Raw genomic sequence first — 23,787 nt, forward strand, 5'->3', positions numbered from 1 at the left:
GACCTTCTTCTATGCAAATATCATGTTACCTAATGACCTGGGGCATAATTTAAGAGGTAAGCAATGATGGACTAGAAGAGGGTCCCAACTACTCTAACGGATGTGTTCTGTGAAAGGGTGGTAGGTTTTCAGTGAGTGAAGCCTTTTATTACTCAGTTGCATTTTGTTATTATACATTTTAACTTTTCAAACCAATAATATGTCCTTAGTGTAAAGTCAACCAATGAGGACAATGTGGTTTTCTGATCAACATAATCTGACCTCAGGAGTGAGAGACAAGAGCTTACAGCTTACATCTGCCTCAAAGTACCGTTTCTCTCTGTTGCTTTAGTTACTCAATGCTGAGAAAACTTTTTTGATATAATAAATAGCAGATACACTTGATGAATAAGTAGATGTATTTTTTTTTTTAACACAGCCTGCCCTATAATTTCAGGATTCTCTTCAATTAAACAGATGCTGGAAGAATAAACTGGTGACCTCCGACATGTAAAAATGTAGTACATAATACATGTAAGTGATTTAAAAACATGTTTTCTATTATTGTAGTTTAGAAAGAGTCAACACAAGGTGAAACCACGTTTACAGAATCCCTGAAGACCTCCAGAGACAGTCCGTAAAGTGTTCACCGGGATGGTGTCTGAGGTCTTTCCAGCCCCAGCTTTGGCCTCCTCACCATTACATCTTGCACGGGGAGGAATGAAAACCCCAGGGGCAGGAACAGGTGTAAAGTAAACGGGCTTTCCACCAAGTGCTGACCCCAGGCTTCCCCTTTCAGAAGGGGAAGTGAGGAGAAGAAGAAGAGAAGGAAACAATTGCGGCCAGACTGTACCTTCTGAGATAAATCCGTATCTACCTATAGCTAAAACAAAACAAAACAAAACAACCACACCAGTTGAAAAAGAGAAAGGCATTCAGGCACACAGAACTAAGAGGGCCCTGCCAGGTCGTCTTCCTGCTCTGGGGCTGCAGGCTCAGTCCTGATAACTCAGGAGCTTCTGGTACGGAGAATACCAGATCCCCCAAACAAGCAATTCAAATACTTTGGAGACTGGCTGACATACCTCCAGCCACAAAGTGTACAGACAGCAGATCTGCATAACGCATGCCATGGCATGCTTACTCATTTTTAACCACGACATTATTCTTTTGCTGTCTATCTTAGGGAAAAGAAAATCACTGGCATGTCCTATAGCTTGAAGAACAAAACTGGGATGATTGGGAGAAAGAAGAGGGAGAAGTGGTGACCTCCCCATCCCTGGAGCTATTCAAGCCAAAGGCTGCCACAGAGGGGGTTCCTCCCCCACGGTGAGACGGCATACTAAAGGATTCCTAAGATTCCCTTCCAACTCAAACTGCGTCTAAAAATAAAAGCTACCCTTGTAAAACTTATATTTAAAAACCCGTACAAGTTATACATGTGCGCAATCATATCTCAGTACCAATAACGGTATAATGGCATTTACAAAAGCACTTTTCCCGCACAGATTTTCTCAGATAATCATCGCCACAGCCCTGCAACGCAGCTATTACTGTCATTATCCCCATTTTAAAGGTGGGACCAGGCTCTGAGTTTAAGCAATTGTTCTGAGGTCAGACAGCTAGAGAGCTGACAGCTCCAGGCTTCTCTCTGACATTTCTCCTCCTCCTCCTCCTCCTCCTCCTCCTCTTCCCTCAACCTCTCCTCTTTCTGTCTTCTGGTAAGTACAGTCTAACAATGGGAAAATGGAGGAGAGACACTGAGAGCGAGCCTCTTATACAGATAACTGACTGAACCCCCTCCCATCACTTTGCGCCACCAGAGGATCCAGGGAGGGCTTACTCATAACCTCCTTGGGTAATGAATATACAGAGATGTGCAATAATTTTGCAAAAAAAAAAAAAAGGCTCATGCATATCCGAATTTTAACAAGAGAAAATTAGTCCCCTTTTTTAAGTTTAAAAAAGGAAGTGTTTTAGTCTAAAGTGAGGAAATGAAGGGAGGAAGATTTTTTTTCTTTTTCAAAGTGGGTTCTGTCATTCCCACGGGTGGTGAGTGAGCACACACTGCCTCTGAGATCACAGTGAATGAAACATTCGGATGAATTCCATAATGAACTGGCGCAGTCGACAAATGCCCATTCATTAAAAGAAGAAAAAAAGATTAATTTCAAAAGATAAGTCCCCCAAGTTGGTTATGGGGTTTGAATTTTCAAAAAGAGCACCACCTGGTCCTTGATTTTGTTTAGAGGCTGATTTGATCCTCAGAATTCAAATCGAAACTGATTTTGCTCAAAAATGTTTTAGTAAAGAGGGTGTGGGTAGGAGTGACTCCCATCACACGGCCTTTCAGTATACCAATTGCTTAAAGAAGCCACAATTTCTCAAATGGTTGGAAGGGAATGAAGAGGCCCAGAGCCTTGCACCAGAGTTTCACGGTTTTCAAAACACACTTTCTCCATCTTCTTTCTGACGGACAACCCTGGAGGGAAGGCCCTCGGAGCCCAGAAAGGTTTAGTAGTTGGCTCAAGGGCCCACGGCACAGGCTTATATCCTAACTGGCATTCAGTCCGGTGCTCCTCGCCTCTCAACGGGGAAAGCACTTCCAAAGAAAGTTGCCAACTCACGTTCAGCTTCCTAAAACCCAGCTTGGCCACCGTCTGGGCCTGTGCAGAGGAGGGATTGAGCAGGTGTCCCTCGAAGCATCCACATCTTCATGGAAGAAAGCAGACACTGGAAATGGCAGAATCAGTCACTAAAGACGCACTGCATGTTCAGCCTGGACAAGTTCTTTGTCCTTGTAAATTTGTAAACCCTGCACATGAAGAGGGCGGCTGTAGTTACCACATGCTTCTCCCATTTCAACCCTTTATAACAAACTAACGCAAAGAACTTGAGGTGACAGCACAGCTGTGTGTTTGACTGTGAGCTGATAACAGCAGCAGTAGTTAATGCTTACCACACGCCAGGCACTACACTGGGAACATTAAGCAGTTTTATATGCATGTTACAGAGGAGGTAACGGACACGCAGAGAGGTTAAAGTCAGTTACTCAGGACTCTAAAGCTCTGAAAGTACAGAAGCTGGAATTTAAACCTACAGGGGCCTGTGCTCTTAAGCCCTCTGCCACTTACTAGCTGTAGGATCTTACATAAGTCACTTAATTTCTCTAAACTTTACTTGCGTAATCTGTAAAATGGGGATAATAATAGCAATCCCACAGGGCAATTCAAAGCATAAATGAGATTACAGAAATGAAGCACTTGGCACCAGGGCTGTCCTACTGCACGATTCCAAGGAATGCTACTCACGAATGGAGATGCGCCACGAGGCGGTCCCCCTTGGCACAGGGCCCACCGCGGTGAAAATGCTCAAGTGCTACCATCAGTATTCATTATCATTGTATGACAGTGCCATGATCAGGGTCAAGAGCCAAAGTAGGAGCTGCTCATCTGCGAAGGCCCAGCTCAGGCGTTCCAAAGAGCTCCCTTGGGTTACCCATTCGGACTTAGCTTGCCACGGAGTATCTTGGTTCTCATGACCAATTTCCGAGCATGTCTCACCTCCCCAAGCAGATGTGAACTTCTGGAGGGCAGACGGTGGTCCACGCCTTGGATCCCCTGAACCACCTCTAGTGCCCAGCACGCGGTAGGCCCTCAGGAGCTGTGGTGGTTTTAAAATGTGCCCAAGTTCTTTCACACTCCTCCCTTCAAGAGGTGGGGTCTGCTAAACTTAGTGACTCACATCCAACTAAGAGAGCAAAGCATACACGACAATGTGCAACTTCTGAGACTAGGTCACACAAGGAACTGTGACTTCCTGCTTGCTCTCACTCTCAGATCACTCGTTCTGGGGTAAGCTAGCTGCCACGCAGTAATGACACTCAAGCTTCCTTACAGAGAGGTCCAGGTGTTGAGAAATTGAGGCCTCCTGCAACAGCCATGAGAGTGAGCCTTCTTGAAAGCAGATCCCCTAGCCCCAGTCAAGACCTCAGATGACTCCAGAGCTGGCCAACATCTTGACTGTAATCTCATGAGAGACCCACCATGAGCCAGAACCACCCAGCTGAGCCTAGATTCCTGACCCACAGAAACCACACGGTAATAAACATTGTGTTAAGCTACCACATTTTGGGATAATCCGCTATACAGCCACATATAACCCATACAGGAACCATGTGGTGGGCTTAACAACAAACAGACAACAGGGAAGTTGTAGTTTTCAGGTAGGAGGAGTAATCCTCATACTTGGATGAGAGCTTCCCTATTATTAAACTAAAAGAGAAATCAGACGGAAGACCCAAGATGGGCTGGCTTCACCCACTCAGGCTTTGGCTCAGTAATCACCATAGGGAAGAGGAGAGGGAATGTGGAGTACTCAGGCTAAGGCTGGCCGTACAGCTCAGTGCTTCACCCCCTCAAAACACACAGGCCTGCGGCCCAGATGAGGGACCCAGCTCCAGCCAATCCTTCCCCACCCCCAGCTGATCCCTCCCCAACCCCAGGGCCATGCTCCAGCCACACAGCCCCCTCAGAGCTCCCCAGAGTGACCAAGCCCTTCGGAGAGCACTCCTCCTAGCATCCCTTTTCCCTTTTGTTCATTTGTTTCTATTCACTGAATTCTTTACAATATCTTATTGTGAAGTAACTTTGAACTTAGAGAAAAGATACAAGAACAGCATGATGAACTTCTATATATCTTTCATCCATGTTTGTTGTTACATGTTTCATCATTCTCTCTCCCAGCTATCTAAACTTCAATTTTTTTTTTTTTTTTTTGTCCTGAAACATTTGAGAGAGAGGTGAAGGCATATAACCCCTTACTCCTAAATTCTTTATTTCCTAAAATAAGGATACCAAAGTCAGGAAATTTAACACTGATACAATACTAACAGCTCATCTACAGTTCCTAAGTTTCTGTAATGTCCTTTATAGCTAATTCTTTTTGGCCTGGTTTGGGATCTAATTCAAGACTGTCCATTCATTTTCTCCTTGATCAAATATGTTGCATGTCAGGCATTGTGTAAAGCACTGGGGATAAAATAACGAGGGGGAAAAACAGACATAGCCACCAACCTCATGGCACTCACCGTTTCAGAGGGTGGCACAGTAATCAATTAATCACACTAATTATAAGTTTGTGTGATCACAAACTAAGATGTGTGTTAAAGAAAAAAGGCCTGAACCAGGATGAGGGCTGGGGGGTGGGGGGAAAGATGGTCAGAAGGCTATCCTGAGGTTAAGACACCTGAGCTGAGATCCGAAGCGTGAGGCGGTGTTAGCCGAGCCATTTGTGCATGTGTGTGTGTATGTGCATGTGCATTTGTGTGGCAGGGAGACTGGAAGAACACTCCAGGTAACAAGATGGCTTGTTCAAGGTCAGTATGAATGGAGGGCAGGGGTGGCAGGGAGGGGAGTGTTGGGAGGGGGCCTGGAGTGAAGTTTAGTCTTTACCTTAGCCAGTGGCATAATGGACATTTTCCAAAAGACCCCTCTGGCTGCTGTGTAGAGAAAGGTAATGAAAACACATGACACAACCATCCCTTAGCCTCGATTTCAGGATCCAAAAGCTTTTTCTGTAACTTTTTTTTTTTTTTATAACTCATTTAGTGACAAAACCTGGCCTGAATGGACACGAAGCTACTTATGCTCTTTATCCACTTAGCATGAATATTCTTACATTTTTGCCACAGGAAAAAAAAAAAAAGTATGTTCTGGTTATGGAGAGCTACCCATAGACCCCACTGGGGCTATTACATAATATAATATATGCACTGCATCAACTTCCCTAAATCAGAAAGATTCTTGTGCCCCTGACCAGTTTATTGCCTCCCAACCACAAATGCACCTTCCCTGTCTGCTGTGCAAAAATAGATCTGGGCCCTTTAAACATTTTCTCCCTCGCTAGACAACATGATGTTAATAGTAATCACAGTGACAGGTCGAAGATGCTAGAGAGACACTGTGGGAGGAAAGGGTTTTCCTGTATGTTTTCTATCCTGGTTCTGGTACATGTGCCAGGCAGGCAGCACAGATGACTTTGTTACCAGCTGGACCCTGACACCTGACCTTTACTGCTCACCTGCTTGGACCCACCAACCTCTGTCCTACACTTTTCCTTACGCTCTTTTTTGCAGCTTCTCTCTTAATTCAGGCAAAAGACCCAAGAGGCATAGCATCCGGTGATGGAAACCAAAGCCACCTCTCAAGCAATGACAACTGCCCGGACCACACAGACCAGTTTGAGCCTAACCTCTGACCTGTACCTGTACAGACGGACCTCGGAGTGACCCATGCAGCTCCCTTGACACTAAAATCTCCGCCCAAGGAGGAGCACAAGACGCACTTACATAGCGTACAACGTACATATAGGCATGACCTTACGTTCGCCTCTACATAACGATGAATAGTCATCCTAACCTTGAGTGAAAGCAACCCATTCGCCCTTGTCTGGGGGCTCATGGCTTTGGAAGTTATTCCCCGTGATCTCCTTATTTGCTGCAAATAAAGTTTCCTTTGTGTGACCACGCCACCTGGTCTAGTCTCTGTCTGTGACTCACCGAGGAGCGAACTCACGTTAGCCTGATGACCACGTCTCTGGCACAAGGCCAGCCAGAGCCGCAAACACAACGTTTCTATCGTCCGGCCACAGTGTGCAATGGCACCAAGCTGCCAGCAGCCTCCCCGTGTTACCCACTCCCGTGGTATTGTAGCCGACTGCCTTCTGGGAGGCGCCTCACCACGGACAGCTGTCCCCGGCACCCGTCACTGGCGTGGCACCACAGCTGCTTCTCTACCATTCGCGAAGCACAGCTGTGCCCTCCCCAACGAAGCCAAGATCTCTGTCTGGGGGCCTCTTCTTCGAGTGCTCCATCTCAGCCCCAGGAGGGAGGATCTTCCTTTCGAATTCCATCGCAACCGGGATGGGGGTGCTCCTTGGTGCTCTACCTGAGCCCTAGGGGGAGCCACTGCTCCTACATCTGCTAACCCCACATTCTTTACGCTATATTTAGAGCACTCGTTACTTCATAGCAGTCAATCCTTCATTACTGCAATCTCTTGTCAGAGTTCATAATTCTTTATATTAAGCTTTCAGTGTTTAGATAACTGGGTGGTTTCTCTCACCTGATTGAACCCTGACTAACGTAATTCTGAAACCTAAAATGTGCCTTGTACAGAGGGTTTAGGCTGAGGGATTCTGGACCTAAAGTAATAAGAGCATCTATGGAGCACTTCTTGTATGCCAAAGCACTATCCTGACTGCTTTGTGGACGTGAACTAATTTAATCCTGATGGCTATCTGTTGAGGCAGATACTACTACCGTGCTCATTTTAAAACAGAGGACACAAAGAGATTCAGTAACTCCCAACGTCACACAGCTAGTAAAGGGCAGAGCTGGGATTCAAATCCAGGCAAGCCTGTGGTTTTACAAGGCTGGGAGTGGGGCGCCTGGGTGGCTCCGTCGGTTAAATGTTTGACTTCAGCTCAGGTCATGAGCTCACGGTTTGTGAGTTCGAGCCCCATGTCGGGCTCTGCGCTGACAGCTCAGAGACTGAAGCCTGCTTCAGATTCTGGGTCTCCCTCTCTCTCTCTGACCCTCCCCTGCTCATGCTCTGTCTCTTAAAAATAAATAAGTGTTAAAAATCGTTTTCTTCTTAAGGCTGGGAGTGAGGTGGGGAGGGGGCAAGGAGAGAGGCAGCAGCAGGGAGACTGTGCTTCCTCTACTGTGCTCTCAGGGCCCAATGCCCACTCCACCGACTGCTTGCATCCCACTGCCCTGGAATTATCTGCCTAGTGGTCCAGCTGGCCTCAAGGGCAGAGACCATGTCCTTTCCTCCTGGAATGTCAAGTGCTTAGCAGAGAGCCAGCCTGGGCACGTTCAGCATTCAGTCAAAATCTGATGGATGAATGACACATTGAATGAAGCAGAACTACAGACCCAAACACCAGCTAAACAACTAGCTGAGCCTTCCGAGTCACGTCCCATGCTTGGAGTGCTCTGGTCTCATGAGTCCTGTCCTGGGAGCTCCTCTGTGTCATCTGCCCTCGCATGCAGACATCTGACAGCAATTGACAAAATGACTTCCTGGATCTCTTCCAACTCTTGGTCCCATCAGAAAGCAAATCTGGTCACAAGACTTCTCTGCCCAACGCCCTTCATGTCTCTGGCAACCACAGGGTAGAGTCTAGTCCATGGACCTGGCCCCACCTATACGCTAGCCTCTGCCAGGCCCACTCCTGGCTTTACTTACTAGGGGCCAGCAATACTGAACTTGGAAGGCCCTCAACACACCATGCTGTCTTCCCCTTTCTGGGACTGTGCTTCCCCTCCACAGAAAATCCCTATGCTCCCCATTCTACACCCAGCCCTTTGCCTGCCTGGCTAAATTACCCCACTCACCTTCAAAGACTTAGGTGACGATTCCCTCCTTGAGTAAGCCTTTCCTGCTCCACCCACCCTGCCCATCTGGGTTAATTTGCTCTCCTATGTGTTCACATGGAACTTTTACCTGCAGTTACCAGAAACAGATCTCACTGTATTCTAAATGACCCGTTGGGTGTATGGAGTCAAGGTTAGTGGTGAAGGCTCAGGACCCTGCAGGCCAATCACAGTTCCATCAGTGACCAACTATGTGACCTTGGGTGTGACATTTCCTCTCCATGGTGCTTAGTGTCCTCCTCAATAAAATGGATATATCACAATGTGCACACCATTGGGTTGCTGTGAAAACTAAGAAAACCTTTTATGTAAGGTACTTAAAACTGTGTTGGGCAAAGGTAGCCTGCATGGGAGTTACTATTATCAGTATCTGATGCTCAGAGGCTGCAAGTTATGCCTCTTGGTGGCCTCACTACCTGGCACGGTGTCCAGACCACAGCAGAGTATAGTGGACAAATGAATGGACTACACCCACATAGCCTCCAAAGTAGCCCACAGCCTCCATTACTTCCTGCACTGCCATATCCACCTCTCTGAGCCACCCCTCTGTTCAGATCATCTTTTGTGCAAAAACTGCCCATGGCTTCCCAATTTCTGGAAGTCCAGCCTCCCCAGCCTCCCAGCAGAGCCCTTGTGATCTGGCCCTTACCTCCCTGCAGTTATTTGATATCTGAAGGGTCAGTGACTTAGGCATACTCCCTGTTCCTAGAATAGGTTCCCCGCTTTCTGTGAGCTGAGAGGTCCCAATCCTTCCCTGGGGCCACCTTAAAAGTCACCACCTTTCAGAAGTCCTTCCTGACCTAAATCAGTGTGACCTCCTCTTCCCAGCACCTCACAACACCAGGCTGACCCCTCCCACGGTACTAAGTACACTCTGCCTTGTGTTCTACATCACTGTGTACTTGTCTATATCCTCTATAGACTACAAGCCCTCTGAAGGCAGGGCTATTCTCTGTACTTAACACATAGTAAGCCTCCAAATCAAATGAGTTGGGACCCAGAACAAAAATAGGTGGTTGAAATCACTGTAGTCACAACTCAGAAAAAGAAAGATAATAGGGTTAAATAAAAGGCAGTATGCACCATGTTTACTCATTGGTATTCCAGGCTAATGGCTAAGTTTTAAAAAAAAGGCTGATCTGTTAATAAGGAGTGTGGCTTTAAACAATATATACGTGCAGGGTAATATGCTAATCCTCCATAGGAAGAGAGGCTTTTTTCATGAGTTAAAAGGGAATCGAAGTAGCTAGAAGAGATTATGACAATTATCCCTGCCTTGCAGAGTGTTTTATCCACCTCTACCCAAACACAATGCATCAACACACTCATGAACACCCATAAAACAATCTGATGAGAAAATGGAAAATGGTCCATGTATTGGTTTCCTGGGGCTGCCTTTAAAAAGCACCACCAACTAGGTGGCTTTAAATAACAGAAATTTATTGCCTCATTGTTGTGGAGATTACAAGTTCAAAATCAAGGTGCTGGTGGGGCCATGCTCCCTCCAAAGCCTCTGGTGGAGGATGCATCCTTGCCTCTTCCAGCTGCTGGTGGCCTGAGGTATTCCTGGGTTTATGCCAGCATCACTCCGGTCTCCTCCTCTGTCTTCCCATGGCTCTTTCCCTTGCTGTGTCTCCCCTCTTGTAAGGACCTAAGTCAATCATATGGTATTAAGGGCCCACCCTACACCGGCAATTAGTTAATCTTAACTAATTACATCTGCAATGACCCTATTTCCACATAAGGTCACATGCTGAGGTACAGGGGTTAGGACTTCAACATATCTTTTAGAGGACATGATTCAACCCATAACATTCTATTCATCCATGCTGGGAGAAGGACCTCAGCACCCCCAAGGTCACACAGCAACTAAAGTCATTTGATCCACCAGGAAGAGACTAGAACATGGGTCAGCAAACCACAGCCTGCAAATCCCGTCTGCTGCCTGTTATTTTGCAAATAAAGTTTTATTGGAACACAGCACACTTGTTCATTTATGTATTGTCTCTGGCTGCTTTCACACTACAACGACCGAGTTGAGAAGTCGTCACAGAGACCATATGGCCCACAAAGCCTAACATATTCTCTGGACGAAAAGAATACATAACATACACTGGCCAAGTTTGGAGATGGACTTTCTAGATACAGGAGGAAGCCCAGGCCCACATGGCAGTTCTCTAGTATCCCTTCTCTCCAGCTGGAACCTCACCCAACGAGCTGTCCTACTGGGAAAGCTCCTTCAACATTACTTTCCTCTGCCTAGAGAAATGGCAAAACATAGCACTTTAACATTCGTGCCACTAAAGCTGTACAAATTAAATTCTATAAGCATTTCCAAGAGACAGAGATTAATTCTAACTGGAAAGATCAGAAAAGACTTTCTGGAAAAGGAAAGATTTGAGAGGAGCCTGAAAAGGAGAGTGGGCACTCAAGAAATCCTCTAAGCCTCCCTGAGCCATGGCAGATTACCTAGGACTCTGCTGAGCTAAGAAAGTGAGTTCCCTCTCACTGGAGGTGTGCAAGCCAAAGCTGGCTGACCGCCTGGCAGGGATGAGGTTGGGAGAGATGGCACAAGATGAAAGATAGTCCCTTGGAATTGTGGATTCTTCAGTCTCAGCTCTCACCGCACTTGCTGAGTGAGACACACACAGCACAGAGACAGCAGGAGCTGGAGGCAAGGAGGGAGACACAGACTTACGCAGAGACAGGAGAGGACTGAGGATAGGAGAGGGGTCAAAGACGTGTACTCATGCCCCAAAATCAGAAGGCCCACGTGAACTGCACGGAGAGGAAAGCCACACCTGTTTCCTTCCCACTTAACTTCTACAGAGAAAGAAAGAGCAAAAGCCTGACCACTAGGGTTAAAACTAATCAAATGTCCCTTCAACACCTCTGGCTTGGCACCTGGCTGCCTTCTGAATGTGCCCCATTGTTCCCTGGGGCAGGGCTCGGCTGCCTCTCCTATTGCCAAGGGATACACAGGGAGGCCCGCTCCAGACGTACAGGGCTGCCTCCTCAGGCGAACCCTGACACTCAGGAGCAGAGGAGCCCCGCCTACCCTGGCAGGAAAGATAACACAGCAGGCGGCAATGCCTGACAGCTGCCCAGAGCCAGGGGGACAGGCAAGAAGAATGGGTCTGAAAGCTGATGAGCCTTTCTTATCTGTACTCTGCTGGCATGCCAGGAACACATTATCCCCACTTTCCAGGCGAGGAAATGGAGACCCAAAGAGGTTCGATGGCTTGCCAAGGTGCCAATAAAGCATGGCAGTTAAGAGCACAGGTTTGAGAATCAGAAATCTGAGTCTCAGTCTTGCCACCTACATCCTCCGCAGGCCTGGGAAGTTGCCTATGCTTCCTGAGCCTCAGTCTTCCCACCTGCGAAATGACCACAGTAAGACTGCTTACAATGCTGAAGAAATAAGAAGGGCACAGTGCATGGCATGCCCCAAGAGCTCAGTAAGTTAAGAAACGTTACTGTTACCGTGGTGGAGCCAGGGCTCAAAGAGAGCGAACTCTCAGCCCAGAACCAGCTGTCACACCTCTGTGCCCCACACCCCATGCCCCACTGCCACACCAGCAGCCATGTGGAACCTCTAAGGGAAAGTCCCTGGAGTGGGGGGCGGAGGGGCTGGAGGTACAGCCACTCCTGCTCTGACAAAGGGTCATCCCTGCACTCACAGGCACCGGGGGCTGTGTTCGGCTGAACTGCCTCACCCAGATAGCTCAGGGCCCTCACACAGGCCCTCTCTTTTCTAGCAATGCCCCCAGATAGATGCCTCTGAGGCCCCCTCAGACAAGGGAATGCGGTATGGGCCATTTCTGCTGGAAAGCCGTCCTGCCTCTCACCGTAGATTCCTAACACTCCCGCGGTAACAAGAAGGCACATTCTGGGGTTTCCTGACATGCCAGGACGCCCAAGGCAGAAAACAAAATGCACTCTGTGCTAACATCACTTCTAACAAACAAACCTACGGCAGCCCCTCACACACCTGGAGCAAACTTCATTAGATGGGGTGGACCTCAAATTCAGAGTACCTAAAAACACAGAGAAACAAGGTAAATCGTTCTTGGGCTCAGACAGAGCCACAATATAAATCATGTGGATATAAACTTAAGGGAGCCATAGGGACCATATGTTCAAGAGCCATAGGTCTATTATGTTTGTATTTCCAAGTAACCATTTCCCCCCACCCTCTGCCCAGCCTCCCCAAAAAGTACATTGGGCTTATAGTCAAAAAGGACTGGCCTTGGGGAGCCTAGGTTGGTTAAGCACCTGACTCTTGATTTCAGCTCAGGTCATGATCTTGCAGTTTGTGAGTTCAAACCCCAAGCCGGGCTCTGTACTGACAGTGCAGAATCTTCTTGGGATTCTCTCTCTCTCTCTCTCTCTCTCTCTCTCTCTCTCTCTCTCTTTCTGCCCCTCCCCTGCTTGCACACATGTGCTTGGTCTCTCTCTCAGAATAAATAAACATTAAAAAAAAAAAAAAAGGACTAGCCTCAACTTACTGGCTCTGTGACCAGTTACGTCACTTATACTATTTGAATCTTGTCTTTCTCTTCTGCAAACTGGGGATCACAAGCCTTGTTGTGCCTGCACCATGACATAAAGAGGACAAATCAGACAAAGGGCTCCCAAACTCACATGTCTCCAGAGGCCAGGCTGGCTACATGAAAGGCTGAAGAACCCAGGTTCAAGCTGAGGTCTTTCTACAGTGGGCAACTGCTACCCAGATCCAGGCACTTTTTGTGATACTGGAACCTGGACCCCGTTGCCAACACTTTTACGGTTTTCCTCATAAAAGCCAGAAATGAGCATTTTTTTCTTTTAATGTGAAATATCTCAATGTTCACGTGCTGACAACTCTCCGACACTTAAAAAATAAAGACACTATGGGGCGCCTGGGTGGCGCAGTCAGTTAAGCGTCCGACTTCAGCCAGGTCACGATCTCGCGGTCCGGGAGTTCGAGCCCCGCGTCAGGCTCTGGGCTGATGGCTCAGAGCCTGGAGCCTGTTTCCGATTCTGTGTCTCCCTCTCTCTCTGCCCCTCCCCCGTTCATGCTCTGTCTCTCTCTGTCCCAAAAATAAATAAACGTTGAAAAAATAAATAAATAAATAAATAAATAAAGACACTCATCCATCTATGGGCCAGCACTGGGTGAGCCACATGAAACATATTTCTGGGATACTTCTGGCCCCAGGCCACCAGTCTGCAATCTGCATTAAAGTATACAGGTAAGGTGTAAAAAACAAAACAAAACAAAACAAAACAAAACACGGTGCAAAGGTCAAATGAAGTAATGTAAGAAGTTCTCTGAAGAAGACTGTCATTAAGGTTTACTGTCAATAAACTAACCAGGAATCCTACTACAGACCCTGATGCCCCCAAAACACAAACACTAACTTTTCACTCATTAGGTACCAAATTTAGAAACTTACTCCTTCACAAATAGACATGCACACACACACACATTTTTTAACTGTCAGCAGCTGCCTCTGATCAATGCTCAGGAGGAAACACGCAAAAATAACAGTTTTCAGTCGAGCACATACAATGTGCTTCAGCAGCAGGAAGTAATTGTCGCACACATTCCCCCGCCAGATGTTTCCAACCTGTTCCCTTTAAGAAACCCCCTTCCTGCAGAAGCCCCGCCAGCAGCCTCTGCTTAGCAGCCGGCCTCCCTGAGAAAGCTGACATCTGTAACTCACGGAGAGATTCGTACAAACACACGACCCCAGTTAACTGGGCTCTTGGGAGGCTGCCCGAGGGACGCTCCCGAGAGGCACGTGGGACCTGCTGTAATCATGCCCTGGCACTGACGCCCGGGTATTCAGCTCGCGGAAGAGCTTTCTGGAGCCAACACAACGCATCCAAGAACCAGGCTCGCGGGGCCTCTGGCAATAACCTCCCCCTGCAGCCTCCTCATGGCCTGGGGAAGAAGGAAAGGTAGCCTCACCCAAGGTCATGGAGCAGGTAGGTGGCAAGACAGCAGAAGGAAGCCTGGGGCTGGGTGCTCCACCTGAGTGAGAGACCTGGGTTGGAATCCGGTTTCCATCACTTCCTAGCTGTGTGACCCTGGATATGTCACTGTACCTCCCTGCACCTCAGCTTTCTCATTTTCAATTCACTTAATCATCACGGTGACACAGTGAAGCAGTGACCATTGTGCTCATTTTAGGATAAGGCTGAGGCTGAGGTCCAGAGTTGGACACAGAGTGAATAAGGGACAGTGGTGGGCCCGGGAATCAGAGGAGCCTGCCCCCAATCCTATGCTCTCTCCAACTCAAAGAAGAGACTCACACGGCCTCCCTAATGTCGCACCTTCCCAGGGAGGCCCTGGCTCAGTACTGCCCTCAACCCCCACCTACAGACACCTCCTCCTTGCCCCCTTGGCAGGAAGGCAGAGCACCTGTCCTGGAAACGCAACAGATCACAGGTATCAGAAGAAAACAAAACCTCAGGGCCCAGAGAGTCCCTGTGGCCCACGGCAGAGGCATTTTCAAAGTGCACCGCCCGTCCTGGATCCCAAGCCTGCACCACTTGCGTCTGACACAGTGCCATTGATAACAGCCCTCTGTGGGCACTGGCTGGCAGCTTGGGAAACTGCAGATAAACACGCTCCCCAGAAATACAAGTTCAAAGGCAGGTCCCAAAGTGCTCCTGTGGAGACTGGAGTGGGCCCCTGGGGAAAGTCAGGTCTGCCTCCCAGGGATGCTGACAAGTTGGAGATGTGGACAGAGAGGAGAGAGTTCCCTGAAGGATGATCCCTGGCCCACCCCAGACCGGCCCAATCATGCTCCTTGGGTTCGAGCCCTGGAGCCCTGGTGTTAACAGGCTCCCCAGGGATTCTGAAGCACCCAAGAAGAGCCGTTCCTCAAGGCTAACCTTCTTGCACTTCGCCAGCAGTTACCAGGAACCAACCAGATCACTCCTTGCTTTCTGCTTCAGTTGTTTGGCAAATATTTGGGGCAAATATTTGGGGCAAATTAGAGTGGGCAACTGAGACAGAGGTTAGTTCCTGCCTTCAGGAGACGACAGTCTGGACAGATCAAATAAAAACAATTATTGCACCACACGACACATTTATATAAGGGGCTCTGGGCTCCTGGTAGCAAGAGGACAACGCCAGGCTGCCCCTACAGGAGCGAGGGAGGTTTAGGGGCCAGGTGGCAGGGAAGAAGGGCGAGAGAGGCAAGGGAGCAGTGTGTGTGGAGGCAGAGAGATGTGAAATACCCTGAAAGGTACAGGGAGGGGGCAGCAGAAAGAAGCCCCAGGCCATGCCTTTCTGGAAGTTTCTCCACCTAAGTGGACAGGTGATAAAATCAATGCTCAGGGGAACTAACACTAGTGAGCAACTCCTGGGGGCTGCAGTGACCAAAAAATACTTCCCAGAGGTGGCAAAAAATACTTCTTAGAAGGACACAGAGGATCTGGGTTCTCGCCCAGCGTAGTAAATGTGAAGGTTCCCCCAATAATTGCTTTGGATTCCAGAGCGTCAGGGAGTGGACTACAAACAGCAGCTGTGCAAACACACTTTCCTTCCCACCCCCAATCACCAGAGACACTGCGGCCCTGTTCCACCTCTGAACGCTGACCATGAGGCCAACCACCTCTCCTCAGACCTCACCTTCCAACAACCATAAAGAGGCCTCCCTCCCTATCTGAGCCACAGGGAAGCTGAGTCCCTACTATGAAGAACTGGGTCCCTGCTATAAGCCAGGCACTTCCCACAAACAGGAGTATAACCACGGTTACTGAGGACTCGTTCTGTACCCAGCCTGTGCTCAGGGCCTTACCCACTGTGACTCATTCAACCATCAATACACATAACACTGTCTCCATTTTACAGACCAAGAAATCCAGGCATGGAGGCCAAGTGACTTGCCCAGGGCTAGGGATCTGAATCAAGCGGCTCCAAAACTAGAGCCCTACACGCTGCCCCATGATGTCTCGGTCTAGGAGGATGGGGGAGTCACTTTGCCAACAGGGCTGCGGGGGCGGTTTGGTGAGGGGGCCTCTTCAAGTGACCATGTGGGCTCCACCTCAGCCACTGAAGAGGGTTCAGTCTTAGCACAATGGTCTTTCCCCTCTGCTCAGACAGCAGGGCTCCCATAGCAGCCTTGTAGGAGTGGGTGTCAGGGCAGGGTGGGAAACAGGTCCTCTGTCCTGCTCAGGCATTGGATCAGAGACCCACAGGCTCAAACACCAGCCCCACAACCACAGGCTGTGTATCCTCAGGCCACTATGTGCACCTCCATGAGCCCTGGTTCCCTCATTCATTCCTACCTGTTTATACCTGGGAGTATTTAACAAGACATACAGGTAAAGGGCTTCTTAGTCCAACACCTACCAGAATAAGTGCCAAAGAAATGGTAGCCACTGTGATTATTATTATTAACCTTATCATTCTCCCTGTCATCTATACCATCATCATTCTTATTAGTGTCATTTTACGCTGTGGCTTTTTATCACCTGCGCAAACAGAGGAAAATTCAGCATCTGAAGCTCAGAATTCTCTCAAAACCAAAGGGGAAGGAAAACATGGGCCTGCTTTTTTCCCGTCCTTCTCCTATCTACACTCAGCAGAGGGCAGCAAACATGAACCATCTAAAGATAAGAGAGAGCGAAGAGAGACACATGGAGAGAAAGCTACACACTCATAAATACACACCCACCCACCACAGCAAGCGGAATTGTTTAGCTTCCAAAGTATGAACACTCCGCCTCCTCCAGCTAAGAGGGCCAGGCAGAAAAAAAGAGTCAAAGCTGAAGAGACAGAAGTTCTTTTTCAGCTTGAGAGAAATGTTCAATGAACTGACTTTTAATGGGGGGTGGGGGGTGGGGGGCGCAGCTCTCAGGACGTCTGTGAGGGGAAGGAAGGTGGCAGCAGGACTCACAAGATTAAATAAAGGCAGCTTTCAAACTGCGCTTCATCTCAACCCTCTACTCCACACCAGCAAGCATTCACATGCAAGCTTCCTCAAGAGGAAACTGAGGCTCAGGGAGTTAATCATCCCAGCTAAGGGGCGGCACAGCCGGGACCACTGGGATGCCAGACATCCAGACTGTAGGTCCAGTGATCAGCACTGAGTCCTGGATGGCCAAGAGATTTGACCACGGGGACCAAGCCTGATTCCAGCAGCAACTGCCTGGGACACTGTGCCAGTGAGATTCTGGAACGGACACCTGTAGTCCTCATCCCTACACTGCATTTCCCCTCCTCTCCAAAAAAGCGCCCGGGCTTTTCTCTGGGAAAAACCTTCCTACAAGGTGGATGGCCCGAGCCTACCCCTGGCTCCTGCGTGGGTTAAGTCAATCAGCATCGCTCATCCTCTTGACAAGTGTGGATGGTTCAGAGAGCTCATCAGATCTGGATTAAGCTGATGATACCTAAGGAGATCTTGCTAGCACTTCGAGGAAAAAAGTTTCCTCCCTCTTCAGCAGAACCTACCAGAGGAGACAGACTCTCTCCTCCAGGATCTGGGTATGAACATGAGGTCGGGAAGGGCTACAACCGCTTTTAGCTACCACAAGGGCTCAGTCTAGGGCAGGAACTTCTAGATGATACCATACCTGAAGCCACTGCAATTACAGGAGCTAATATATTCCCTTACTCATTTCAGCCCATGTAGCATATTTCATTCTGTTGTTTGCAACTGATAGAGAATCTGAAGTGGCTCTCAAGCTCACGCTAGCTCCGTCTGTCACAGATAGCAGTGATGATGCCACACGCGATGCATCTGTTTAATTTCTCAATTTCCCAGCCGGATCCCTTGGCCACCTTAAAATTTAATTCATTTTACTTGCTTTAACACTATAAAAATTTGAGAAGAAATGTATAAAAATGGAGCTGCAAAAAAGCCAGGTAAGTTCCAGCCAATAATTAGTCAATAAGTACTGGGCTCCAAAACTGGGAGTGATAATCTCGGCTCGTGCGGGAAATAATGGTAGAGAAGAATCAATTATTAGGATGTGGAGGGAAAAAATATTCGTGGTGAAAGAGAGCAAGAATTTGGAGAATAACTGGGTTCTGGTCTGTACTCCCCGCTCCTGGGGCTCAGTTTCCATACCTACAAAGCAAGGTGGGCAGACTAGCCGACTTCTGAAGCCCCCCTCCTGCTCTGACACATATCGATCGTTCAACAAACATGTCCTGATCGCCTTCCAAGGGCCCAGCCTTAGGCTGTGTGCTAGAAGAGGATGTAGTTCCTCCTTCAAGATCCTTCTGGAAGTGGAGGCCACGATGTACTCGTTGGCCACAGGAACTCAGGCACGCATAGGGTACCTCCTTTCCCCACCGCACTGGGCATGAGGACAGTGGTTCTCTGAGAAGCAAGACTCTTAGTTCAGTCTTCCTGGGAGCTCGGATACATAGATGGGATACGGGGAGTCAGTTACACGAAAATACAGAACACACTGCAAATATCATCATGAGCGGTTACCTGCCACGGGACGTACCACAGACGGCCAGTTTGCCTCAGGGTGTTTTTCAGTGATGAGATCCTGATGCCATCTCTCTCGTGAGAGCTGACGGTGGTCACTGTACAATTAGCAAGCTAGATGGTTCCCTTTAAAACGGGCCCTCACGGGGGCGCCCGGGGTGGCTCAGTCGGTTGAGTGCCCGACTTCAGCTCAGGTCATGATTTCATGGTTCGTGAGTTCGAGCCCCACATCGGGCTCTGTGCTGACAGCTCAGGGCCTGGAGCCTCCTTCGGATTCTATGTCTCCCTCTGTCTGTGCCCCTCCCCTACTCACGCTCTGTCTCTCTTTCTCTCAAAAATAAACAAACATTAAAAAAGATAAAAAATAAAACGGGCCTTCGCGTTTTCATTCCCGATTCCATTATTTGTTATGTCTCTGGCACCAACAGATTAAAGGCTGAATTCACATCCCCAGACCACAGCCTGAAAGAAGGCGCTGGAGTATGAACATATCCCCAGGTAAGTAGCGGCTTCACCACAACTCCGGTACGGAGGTCTGTTTTAACATACTTTCACTACCTAGGCCTTTTCAATACATGCTTCCAAACCAACTCACAGAACCCCAGGAAATTAAAGTTAGAAACCTCCTCACGAAGGATCTATTCCCTGTGTCGCAAATCAGTTTCAACATGCCATTAACTCCACTTGAGTAGCAGTGTCCAGAAACAGGTGGTGTGGGCTTAGTGGGACAGAGACTGTTTAGCCATGTCTGCCCTGGCCAGGGGAGGGGAGCACCATTATGATACACATTTCCCTTTCCTCTTCTGAATATAAGCCTTCAGTGCACAGTTGAGAGATCCAAGGCCCAAAGAAGTTAAGCCACTCTCCTGAGGTCACACAGTGAGTTTAGGGGTAGGAGAGAGAGTGAGAACCCAGGCCCCTGTTCCCAGGCCTTCCTCAGCTGGGCTCCTTAGGAGACTATCTACCTAGGATGACAGGAGGAATGCAGGGAGCCAGATTTGCTCAGGTAACTCAACAACCCAGCCCCAATGGCATCAGGTTTCATCTGGGCATGCAGACACAGAAGAGATTAATAATATAAAGGGTTCCAGCCCCTCTGCAGAAAATTAAAGAACTCATTCCAAGGCTACATTTCTAGGGTACTTAACTTTCTGATGGGTAAGGCTCTGCCACCAGGAAGACTGAAAAAAGCGAGGGAAAAGGTATTGATTTCTAGATGTTCCGAGAATAAAGTTCAGCTCTGACACAATGAGAAAAACTCTTGATACTTGAAAATTAAAGTCATTGGTATTCTATTATCCTACCAATTTCTATTCCACAGTTGCTATTATCCAATGAAGTCATTTCTCACTTTCAGATTATGGCTCTGAAATGGGGAGGGACTGCATCACGTTCCCTAACACGGGTGTTTAGTAGCCAGTTCCCAAGTCTGGAATATGAAACAGACAGTAGGATTAAACCAAGATGTTAAACGGTAGGATTAAACAGAGATGTTAAACAGATTGGGGTTACGAATGAGAGAGACCCCTACATTAAAATGAAGATAGTTTCAAGACTGGCTTTTCTTGCTTGGTTTTATAACTTTCTGAGGACAAAGCTGTCTGACTAGATGAATGTTGAAGTCCTGAAAGCATGATGTGTCCTTTATAAATCAACTGCCCCACCCAGCTCCAGAGGTATGCCTAGGATGAGCTAGCATGACAGTCATACAGACTTACTTTCCAGCAGATGATAAATGCTTTTAACTTGAAACTCTCTATCCTTCAATCCACTGGAGAAGTCCAAGAGTTAAAGGGCTGCTCAAAAAGTGGGTATGTTAGCCCTCAGACCCACAGGGAATATATTTTGCATTTGGATAAAGTCCTGTCAGCCTTCCCTCCAGGGCCCCTGTGGTTATTTCTACCAGAAAGATCAACGAGGTGTGCTGGGATAATTCTCAACAATTACAAGAGTGACAAGCTGAGCTCAGAACTGGTCAGCCCTGTCGAGAGAAGCCCTGTGTGCTCAAGATGCCAGATTTCCCAGATAGCAGACTAATGGGTTACGTCCATGTTCCAGTGCACAGGGATGAGGGATGGAACCCCATCGCTCTGAGAAGTCAGCCTCCTCCCTCAAGGCCAGCTGACATTCAGACAAGGGACTGGGGGCCAAGCCCAGTGCTGTGCATCTGCAGGAGAGTGAAACAAAAAGTGGCTGTGTGGAAATTTGGCAGAGTGTTCCTGAAAGGGAGCAGATGAATGCTGAATCCCACAGCACCTAGCAGAGCTTATCATTGGGGAAACAGCTCCTTTCTGCTACTCCCAGAAAGCAAAGGAGTTCCTTCAAAACAAGGATAATCCATCGGTACCCACCTCAATCACCACCACACCCCTTCACCCCTTCTTCCTCCTCTGCGTGATATTCCAGAGCAAAAGAAATAAACAAGAACTAGACCTTCCCAGATGAGCCTATCTGTCCATCTCAGTTAAGGGCTCTGAGCAGTGCCCAGCTGTTGCTCCCCTCTCTCTGCCCAAAAGGCTGCCTTACTCCATCAATTCCCTCTTGCACAAGTGAGTAATTTACTTTGAAAGCTCAGGCCAAACTGGCAGTTAACCTTGACCTTCTCTCTACACATCTGGGTCTATAGAAAATGAAAATCAGGACGTCTCTGGCATCCACGGCAAATGAAATACGAGGGCTTTCTCCAGGCAGAGGCAGAATGTCAGGAGCTATTTTAGAACTGGCTACAGCCATTCCAAAGGAGAGTTAGTGCTCAGGCAGGGCACTCCCCCCTTGACCTGGGGCTGTGTCCAGTGTGGAGCCCCCACAGGAGGGATGCTAAAAGGGACCCCTGCCCTCAGGAAAGAAAAAAGACGTGGCCGTTGTACTCCTCACTGATTCACTGATGCTATCACAATGCTGGAGCTGGACCAATAACTAAATTTCACAGATGGAGAAAAGGAGGCTCAGAGAGGGAGCTGAGAGGTGATCAAGGGCACACACAGCAAGTCAATGGTAGAGTTGAAGACAGAACCCTAACCTCCTGACCCTGATGCCAGTACAGGGAAGTGAAGAAAGACTTCATGAAGGAAACACCAATATGCACACAGAATTTAAGGGGAAGAGGTCTAATATGGCTGTCAGGGTTTGAACCAGGGTGGTGAAAGAGTTGAGGAGCTTAATTTCCAAACAATAAGAGCTACCAAAGAGATGAAGGAGGCCCTCCAGGATGGTTTGCAACAATTACCAGAGTGACAGGCTGTACTCAAACTGGTCATCCCGGTAGCAAGCAGCCCTCTGTGCTCAAGCAGCCTGATACTAGGAAGAGAAAGAAAAACATCAACCTCAAAAGTCAGTCTCTTCCCTTATCCTGCCAAGGATAAGTCAAGTTGGACAGTGATGGACAAATTATCCACTAAATTATGGGGCCAAGGAAATCCTGTAAGAAAACCTGAAATATCCCACTGTGTGAAACAGTTCAAGCATGCAAACACTCACTGGCGCCTATCTACCCGGGAGCTGGGGAGGTAGGAGAGCTCTGATAGAGCTTCTGCTATGAGTCTATATGTACGTGTGACACAACAGACACACACGTGGGGGAGTTCAGAGGAAGCAAGAACAATTAAGGTCCTAGTCTTGTGCAAGAAACAACACACCTAGTCAGATTGGACAAGTTCAAGAGGGATCATGTCCCATCTCCAAGAAGGGACAGGGAAGGCACCTGATGTTCCAACCTCAGGGCACCCAGGCACAAACACCTCTGGGAATTTGGGGGAATCCATCCACCAGAATCCCCCCTTCTGGACTCTTGAGAAGGTCAAAGGCAGCAGGCCCCTCAAGAACCAGGAGTCTCCCTGCCCCCCCTGCCCCGCACAGTGCATCCTCCAACAAATCCACAGATCTGGGAAAGAGGGAGGGTGAAAAGGGGGGAGGGTACACAAATGGGGAGAAGAGGGAGACCTGGTGTCCCACTGAGCAGGGAACACAGAGATCAGCAGGTGAGGGAAAAAGCGGAAAAGACCTGGACGCTAAACAGAAGGACTGGCAGCTCCTGAAGAAGTCATCCTGGGATACAGGGGTACAGACAGGACCTTCCAAAAGCAAGAGCTGCTGAAAGAGGTAAGGGGATACCAGACATGAAAGGAAAGGAGAATGGTAACCTACAGTAAGAAACACACCTTCAGACTGAGCAACAGGAGTCTCAGTCTCTAGTTCTGGTTCTGCCTCCGACTGACGTGGGGTCCCTGGACAAGTTCCTGTCTTTCTCTGGGCCTCAATTTTCCCAATCCCCAAAATGGGAAGAACAGAAGAGTTTCCGGCGCTGACACGGAGAAGGCAGAAAGGGAAAGGTGGAGGAAGGAAGCGAAGGCTACAAGTGAATACGAGGAGAGAGGGTTCCCACCCCCACAGCAACTGGGGGACTCACCAGTCCGGCCGCCGGGACCACCGCCGCCCCCGATCCTCCGGGGGTGCCGTCGGGCTGCCGCTCACGGTACAGCGCCCAGAGCCCCACGTTGGGCAGAAGGACCAGGGCCGCCAGCACCAGCGCCACCGCCTGCAGAAGCCGCTTCTCCTTCCGCCTCATCGGGGCCGGTCAGCCCCGCCGCGCCCCGCCGGCCCGGCCGCGCGGCCCCCGGCTCCGCGCGTCCGCCCGTCCGCCCGGCGGCGGCAGCAGCTCGGCGAGGAGAAGCTGCCGCGGCGCCGGCCCCGCTCCAACTCCGCGGCACTTCCGCCGCTCGCCGGCCGGGGAGCCGGCCTCTACCACCGCCCCGCCGCCGCAGGGGGGGGTGTCGCCGCCGCCGCCGCCCCCGAGCCCGCCCAGCCGCGCGCTCAGCGCCGCTCCTCTCCCCCTCGGCCGCCGAACGCTGTGCGCCGCGGGCCCCGACCTTCTCGCGACTTTTTCCGATCCGTCCGGGAGCGGCGGAGCCCCCGGGACCGAGCGCTTCC

General features: G+C 49.1%; 1 protein-coding gene across 1 annotated transcript in view; it reads right to left on the bottom strand.

Moving 5' to 3' along the window:
• GALNT10 (polypeptide N-acetylgalactosaminyltransferase 10) overlaps positions 1-23,557 on the bottom strand; it is a 224,922-nt gene extending 201,365 nt beyond the window's left edge. Inside the window, exon 1 of the mRNA XM_043597691.1 lies at positions 23,267-23,557. Coding sequence (XP_043453626.1) covers positions 23,267-23,425 — 159 coding nt within the window. The 5' untranslated portion in view covers positions 23,426-23,557. The remainder of the gene's footprint in view (positions 1-23,266) is intronic.
• Positions 23,558-23,787: the final 230 nt, after the last annotated feature.

The sequence above is a fragment of the Prionailurus bengalensis genome, chromosome A1 (assembly GCF_016509475.1).
Source record: "Prionailurus bengalensis isolate Pbe53 chromosome A1, Fcat_Pben_1.1_paternal_pri, whole genome shotgun sequence".
In the NCBI taxonomy this organism is placed as follows: domain Eukaryota; kingdom Metazoa; phylum Chordata; class Mammalia; order Carnivora; family Felidae; genus Prionailurus; species Prionailurus bengalensis.